This window comes from Mus caroli, chromosome 15, assembly GCF_900094665.2.
Source record: "Mus caroli chromosome 15, CAROLI_EIJ_v1.1, whole genome shotgun sequence".
In the NCBI taxonomy this organism is placed as follows: domain Eukaryota; kingdom Metazoa; phylum Chordata; class Mammalia; order Rodentia; family Muridae; genus Mus; species Mus caroli.
Genome location: NC_034584.1, coordinates 42,731,845 through 42,740,419, shown reverse-complemented (window position 1 = coordinate 42,740,419; position 8,575 = coordinate 42,731,845). Strand labels below are relative to the sequence as shown.

Sequence of the window (8,575 nt, the reverse complement as noted above, 5' to 3'; positions counted from 1 at the left end):
AAAAAAAAAAGAAAAATTACCACTATTACTAGAAGCAAGTGATAAAAAAATTATAACATATATCTATACATATTCTGGTTTTATAACATTTCAGCTATCTATTATTTTACATGTCTTTTCATTTTGATAATTTCAATTTAGAATGATTTTGCTTGACATAATTATTTTGCCAGGAACTAACTAATGCTTGACATGGTATCCACATCTTTATAAAATAGGAACATGATTCACTTTTATATCATTACTCTATTTTTAGTATTTTTTAGCCATTTTGAAATTTTGCAAGTATAGTTATTCCCATATATATTTAATTAACTCATCTAAAATTTAATTGCCTCTTGAACTACAGTAAAATTATCCTTCTGGGAAATTAACATTTATGTAGCATCAGTAACTGAACAATTTACTCAAATCACTAAACTACTTTTTTCCTTATTAGTTAATTTTAGTTTAATTGATTGATATTTACAATATCAATTTCATGTAATAAGAAGCTATGTATGTATGTATATATATTATATATCCTATAGCATATGTATGTTACAAAAACTAATGTAAATAAATATATCATTCCTAGCCATATTGTTCTACAATTTCTAATATATCTAAATCTCCATTTTCAACTCATAATAAAATAATTTATTTTCTAACTTTATGTAATTAATACCCCAGTTTTTTTATATTGATCCATTTTAAAATGTCATATGTCCATGCATTTGTAACTAAATTTGTTATTAAATATCCAAATTAAAACAATAAATGAGCTGAAATGTTATCAAATTACTTACATTAAAAATATGTTCATTTTATACTAGTTTATTTTGTTATTTAAATAAAAGATCTTTACTATAAAGTGCATGTTTTCTATGTGAAGTTTGGCATATGTAGAAATATCCATCATTCTGTCATTAAAATGTTACTTTGGAGAAACTATTTAAATTATATTATCTCAGTTTTAAAACTCTGTAAAATATGATAGTATTTTAAAGCTTGCTATGAAGACTAATTTATATAAGGCATAAAAAAACTTTTAGTAAAGCTAATTCCATTTCTGATGCAGTAATATTTAGTCACATTACCAATATTAAACTCGTCTGTACTGAACAAGAAAATGCTAAATTTTCAGTCTGACATTTCTCCACAGGAAAATAATGATAAAACCTAGATGTAATTTATAATAATAAAACATTAAATATATTAAAATGACTCTAAATTCTTTTTTATTCTTTCTTTACTACAGAATTACAGAGTAGCTCCTGTGGAAATCCAGGAGTTCCACCCAAAGGCGTTCTGTATGGTACAAGGTTTGATGTTGGGGACAAGATCCGCTACAGCTGTGTAACTGGATATATCCTTGATGGCCATCCTCAACTTACCTGCATAGCCAATTCGGTTAATACAGCTTCCTGGGATTTCCCTGTTCCAATCTGCAGAGGTAAAAATAAATGAACAAATACATTCATATACTATATCTATCTATATCATCTATATCTATATCATCTATTATCTATATCTACTTCTTTCTCTATATTTTTTTGAATATAATGAAAACCTGTTAAATGTAAGAGAATATAAAGCATAAATATTTATAATATTTATACTATACCTATTATCAATTTATGCACTAGATTTCTCTTCTATATATCATCTATTTATATCAGGTACTGAATGACAAATGTACAAACAAAATTGACACTGGTTAAGACAAAAGTATTTTTATGTAGCCTGAGCTAATTCTATTCATAAATATTTCTATATTTCCAATAGAATGCATGCACACATATTTTCTAATTCATATTAGAAAACCATATAGAAGTTATGATGTTTAAAATTTAGGATTGCTTGCTTAAGCTGTTATGCCCATTATTTTGCTTTGAGAAATATTGACTCTCTGAATCTTTTAAAATTTCTCATAGAACTTGGCACAATATTTTTTTGTGGTAGTTATAATTTATATTTTAAAACTGATGCTATAAAATTACTTATTTCATGAAGGAAATATAATTACATTTAGCATTCATAATGGTTCAAGGTTTAATGTCTGCCAAGTTCTAAGCATTCACTCTATACACTAGTCTTGCTCTCAGAAATTCAGGAGATCAACATTGTTCAGTCTGCACTTTCTTTCCTATCATGATGTATTTCAACAGTCTTTTGAGGTGTGTTTCTCTAATTCCTCCCTGACTAGTGTTAGGTAAGAGTGTACAACTACCCATTTAGAATACTTTTCCTCAAGCACAGGACTGTAGATGAAAAGCATAGTAACCAATGAAATTATCCACAGATTTTATATATATATATATATATATATATATATATATATATATATATACACACACACATATATATATGTGTATATATATGTGTGTATATTACAAATTTATATGTATATATTAATGTATTTTTATTCTATTCCATACTCTCAGGATTTTGTATGTATATGTGAAATCTACCTGTTTAATTATTTTTAGGTGGGCAATGGACCTTATTTACCAGAACAATGGAAACTTAACCAGTGTCTACATAACTACAAAAGATCCCTCTCCTTCCACATCATTAACTGCCAATAGATAAAAAAAAAAAAAAAACCCAAGGGATGCCTAGTAACACCATCTCCCACTTGTTAATAAATGTGTTAATAAATCTTCTGCATTTTACCACAGCTGCTATGAGTTCATGAGTTGAACATTGATGCCCTGCCCTGAAGACAGTGTTCCACACTACTCTTCCCCATCCTTCTCCTTCAACATTCTTCCTATGCTCCCATATGGTGTTCACATTGAATACATGTTTTAAATGCCCTATTCAGGCCTGTACTCTCAACAGCACTTATTCTCAGTACTTGAATAAGACCATACCAACTACACAAGTCAGGCAAGATGTGTATATTGTCACATTAGTGGCACAATACTTTGGGTGTTCCTAATAGTTTTCTGATTACATTTTGAGGTTTGAGCCAAAAGGAAAAATCACAGTTGCCACTGAAAAGCTTTTAAAAAGCCCACCATAGGGAGTTCATGGGCCCAAATAAGGAAGCCATGACTACATTTTTACCAAATAGACATGTTATGACTATCAAACTGCCTTCCAAATATTTTTGTTCATAACTCACACACAGCTAAATGTCTTTTGCCAGCTGTGTCAATCAGAATATGATTGGTCTCAGGAAAATCACATGAACAATTTGACTTCATTCTTTCTCTGGTCAATGAGATGAATTAAAAAACAAATGGCTGTCATTGTAGCAATGCTAAACAAACAACCTCTACATGCTGTTTATTGTTGTATGTGGGATATCCAAGCTGGTCTATTCTATCTAAGCTGGTCTCTGTGCTGGTATTTTCCCAGTATTGCTGTTTGGTGCCTCTGCTGTTCCTTCCATTGCTATGATTACTATTGTCGGTTTTATGCCAAACACTGCAAGCCACTAAAGCATTTAGAAGCATTGTATCTTTTAAATGAAAATAGAAAATTAAACACTATATATTATAAAAGATAATTGGTCAAGATTAGTCAAATATCAAGCAGAGGAGACTATGAAGATCTTGAAGTGGACAGGTTCTCCTTTTCAACTTTATGACTGGCCATGAAAAACATGTTCTTAAGTTAAAAAGTGACACTTTTTATATCAACTGCAAAGCCATGATTCAAAGTATGATGTTGCACTATCTACAATACACAACAGTCAATTCCCCATTCTACAGAATGATACAAAGGTGTAAGATGTCTGCTCACATCCTAGGAAGCAAGCTCCTATGGGTGTGAGGCTGAATTGTTCATGTGTGGCAATGTGCCTTATTTGATCTCTGGGGAGCCATTATCTCTCTTTTCGAAGGCTACAAGCAGATTTTGTCCTCAGCACTGTTGAAGGACATTAGAATGTTTTGTAAACAGATGTTTGTGAAAAGATAGTCTTACTCAAAGATCAGATGAAATATGTTCAAAAGATGTGCAGACTTATGAGAGTACCAGTGGAGAAATGTCTCAGGATTTAAGGGGGTTAATAGAAAAGCCAAACTTGAAATGTTTTCCCTATATCAAAGTATAGGATTTGAAAGTCCAATTAATATACATTGAAACTTCAAATAATTAAATTACACCCAGGAGAGAACAACTGATCTCATAGTAAACAGATATATATATATGTATATATGCATATATATATATATATACATACACATTTTAAACAGGCACACAATTTATTCACTAAAATATTTCATAAACATTTAAAATCGAGTGTTTAAAAGGGGATTCAAATGAAAACATAAGATAATACAATTATTTACAATAAATGATCACCAACGTTATATTAATCTATAATGCAGGATTATCATCCATTTCAATTCAGATAATGGCGTTTGGAATAAAAAAAAGAGTTATTCTAGTCTAAACACTCATTGTTTCACCTACTGACTAGATTGTTAGGGAGACTTACATACTTCATTTGTCTACTTGGAAACTACTGCTTTAGTAATAAAATGGTGAAGAGATAGAGGCAGAAGGACCATAGTCACATTGAGTCAATGTTAAAGATATTCATGAGGCATTCAGGCCTATCCCAGGACTCTTGCAAGAATGATTATAGCCTCAGCCATGTTAAAATTTAATGCAATCATGGAAAGAGTTGCATGTGGCTCAATTAATCAACTTTGCAACTCTTACCTTATCTTCCCTTTTCATTCTTCTTTCATTTTGTTGAGATTCCCTTTCTATTCCAAGGTTAAATTTTTTGCCTGAATATACACCCTACTCCTTTGCTCATGCTTCCCAAGGCCCCGCAGGCACACTTACTTTGACTTTCACCATAACCTCTGCGAGTTCTAATTTATCAAAAAGTGGCACCCTCTGTGTTTGTAAATGTTGCCTGCTTAACTTCAGTCTGCCAAGCTCACCTTTTCTTTTCACAGCTACTAAAACTAATGAATGCATTTACTCATTTAAATGCATTCATTAAAAACCTACCTTGTGAAAAGCAGCATTTTATATGCCAAGGAACCAAAGATTGATTAAAAAACAACTCTTGCCTTTAAGAGCTTGTGGTCCAATGGGGCAGACTGTAATGTAATCAAGCAATTACAATAATGTGTGATAATTGATTTAATGGTAGGATCTGTAGGGAAGTTGGGCACCTTTATGAGGAAAGCATTACTGTCTCCTAGTTGAGGGGCTAGAAGTTCATTTGGGGACAGAAATTTAAGATACAGTTTCACAGAGGATTACTAAAAATATGAACTATATAGAGCAAGCACATTTTAAGTGAGGTAATAATTCATGTAGAAAGTACAAATTTTCCTTTCCAGCCTTAAATGTAGTTCTCATGTGTTACTAATATTCACTAGCTGAGCGCAGAGTCTCTGTCATACTTCACAGAGCACATGATCTAATTTTCCATGCTCAACTTTATCTCCCACCAACCAACTTTTATTAAAACTTAAAGAATGGAGAACTAATGTGTTTTCAGAATATGCCATTGTGATTCTGTTCAAAGGGTAATACAGAGCATGGTTTAATCCATGCCTCTGTCTTCTGCTCTTGTCACTTGGTAGCATACTGATTCTTTAATTTATAACTGTGCAGGGGGCTGATAATTCTGTAATGATCTCCCTATTGCTTCCCATGGCGTTTACACAAAGTCTTTCCTTGATGAAACCTTTGCTATGAAAGCTCTTTGCTGCTTCCTAGTCATGATAGTTTAATTAAGAAAGAAACAAATGTCATATCAACCTTGAGGGCATGGAGCCAGCGTTTTTATGTTGAAAAGCAGGATCCATTTTTATCAGCAACATCTGCTAGTATTTGATAAAGGCAGCTAAGTTCCTGCTAAGCAAAAGCCTAAAGAAACTTAATGCTTCTCCTCATACCTGCAGCACTTAAATTTTCTGTAACCCCTTCCTTCGCCAGACGCTTCTGTGAGATCGGTTCCCACTGAGATTTCATTTAGTCTAAGAGCTCTTCTCAACCCAGTGATCTCAACACTTTGTATGAACTAAGAGCAGTTTGGGGCTATGGAGAATGAATGTAGAATCCTAGATTGAAACTTTTCAAATCTGTAATGGGAATCTAGATTCAGAGAAGCATTAAGATGCATATACTCCGAAATTACTACAATGGACATTCATGAATTGTACTGTTTCGTCTGAATTTTGCCCCTTTTTCATATTTAAAAATATATTAGAGGGGTTAATGTATCAAGATATAATTAATGTCATGCATAATATAATAATTACCATTTGTATTGAGAATTATTAAAATTTGGATTAATTAAATAAGTTTTAAAAGTTACTGGGCCATCTTTATGTGTAAACTCTAATTGTCAAGGTTTTATAGAGAAGTTCAGGGAAAGGGGTGATGAGGTAAAGGGTGTCAACAGATGAAACACTGATGGAGATGCTTTTTATCTGATGGCATCCTGTTGGAACAGATGTGAGATTGGTAATGCAGTTGTGATCGACAATTGGTGCAATGTGATTGTCACTGAATATTTGACATCACAAACATGCAAAAGGCTTATAGGGAAGACATTACATGGACAAAGTGAAATATATTACTATATTATATATATAGTCATATAATAACTATGAGTGGAAATGTTTTCCATTATTTACATAGATACAGGAATATGTTTCACTAGAAATATGATAAGAAAATAACTAACTAATGGAGAAGCAACAGCAGATTGCTTTGCTGCACATACCATTTTCTTGACAGATTAGCAACCTGCTAATCCTAGACAAAAATGTCAAGCCAAATATAGAATTGGTATTTGTCATGAAACATAGTAGTTGGAGAAGTATATATAGTAGGAAATTAGAGCAAACATCTTCCTCAATAAGAAGTAATCATGTAATGTGGTTTAGTATATTTATATGACGAGATGGTTAATCTCCCAAAAGCCACCCCCCCAATCATTTGAAAAATAAAAATTCCATTGACTCAAAATGTAATACACCAATATACATATACATACACACTGAGAGGTAATATTAAAAACATAAGATCGACTTAACAGATATGGATGATTAAACTTTAAATAAAATTATTCAACATGAAAGATATGTAATAGTTTATTGAGATAAGCACAAAATAATCATCTTATATTTCATTTATATTAATAACACTTAACCACAAAAGAAAGTTGCTTTTTGGAATATAAAACTATATTCTTTTGGAAGGTACTCAGGAACAGTCTTTATTTATTATGACTTTGTGCTTTAAAATTTGTAGTAGGTAAATTTTTTATTTAATGAACAGTTTTGCTGTGATGGATGACATACTATTGGAAAAGGTATGATATTCCTAAGTAGTTGGGACACAGTCAATTAGGACCACGGACAATTGCTACATTTAGATAATAAAGGAAGCCACTGGGAGGGGAGCCCCTTGGTTCTCTGGAGGTTTGAGGACCCAGAGTAGAGGAATGCTAGGGCAGTGAGGCAGGAGTGTGTGAGTGGGTGGGTGGGACAGCATCCTCATAGAAGCAGGCGGAGGGGGATGGTATTAGGGGTTTGCAGAGAGGAAACCAGGAAGGGGGATAACATTTGAAATATAAATAAATAAAGTAACCAATAAAAAATAAAGGAAGGAGTTCTTGACATTGTAATTTTCTCTTGTCAGCCAGAATTTTGAGACTTGTAGCAGAACTATTCACAGAAATTAGAGGCTAAGGTGTGCTATAATCAACACATGTGTGTGTGCATATGCATGTGTGTGTTATGTATCTATCTATCTATCTATCTATCTATCTATCTATCTATCTATCTATCTATCTATCTATATATCATATACATCACTCACATATACATACATACATACATGCACACATATGTTCAAATATTATATTACACACACACACACACACACACACATATACACACACATGTGCATGTTTTAGGAAGCTTTAATAGTAGCTTTCTCTCTCTCTCTTTCTTTCTTTCTTTCTTTCTTTCTTTCTTTCTTTCTTTCTTTCTTTCTTTCTTTCTTTCTTTCTTCCTTTCTTTCTATTAGATATTTTCTTTATTTACATTTCAAATGTTATCTTCTTTCCTGGTTTCCCCTCTGAAAACCCTCTCCCTCATCCCCTCCCCCCTCCCCCTGCTCACCAACCCACCCACACCCACTATCTAGCCCTGGCAATCCCCTACACTGGGGCATAGAGCCTCCACAGGACCAAGGGCCTCTGCTTTCATTGATGACCAACTAGGCCATCCTCTGCTACATATGCAGCTGGAGCCATGAGTCCTACCATGTATACTCTTTGGTTGGTGGTTTAGTCCCTAGGAGGTCTGGGGATACTGAGGATGCTCACAGCCATCCATTGGACTGAGCATAGGGTCCCCAATGAAGGAGCTGGAGAAAGGGCCCAAGGAATAGAAGGGGCTTGCAGCCCCATAGGAGGAATAACAGTAGTAGGTTTCTATATGGATTTTCAAAAGTGGTTGTTGTTAGTTACCCCTCTCTGTATTTCACCCCCATCTTCTTCTATCCTATACTCTATAACATTTATTATTTTCTGTTCCATAATTGCTCTTTTTATCCTAATAATGAATTTATTTTACACCTCAACCACAATTTCTTT

The 8,575-nt window shown here is 33.0% G+C and overlaps 1 protein-coding gene across 5 annotated transcripts in view; it reads left to right on the top strand.

Moving 5' to 3' along the window:
* Positions 1 to 8,575, top strand: part of Csmd3 (CUB and Sushi multiple domains 3) — a 1,196,994-nt gene that overhangs the window by 242,884 nt on the left and 945,535 nt on the right. For all 5 annotated transcript variants that reach the window (XM_029469822.1, XM_021183659.2, XM_029469819.1 and 2 more), the window contains exon 4: positions 1,241 to 1,435. In XM_029469822.1, coding sequence (XP_029325682.1) covers positions 1,241 to 1,435 — 195 coding nt within the window. The remainder of the gene's footprint in view (positions 1 to 1,240; positions 1,436 to 8,575) is intronic.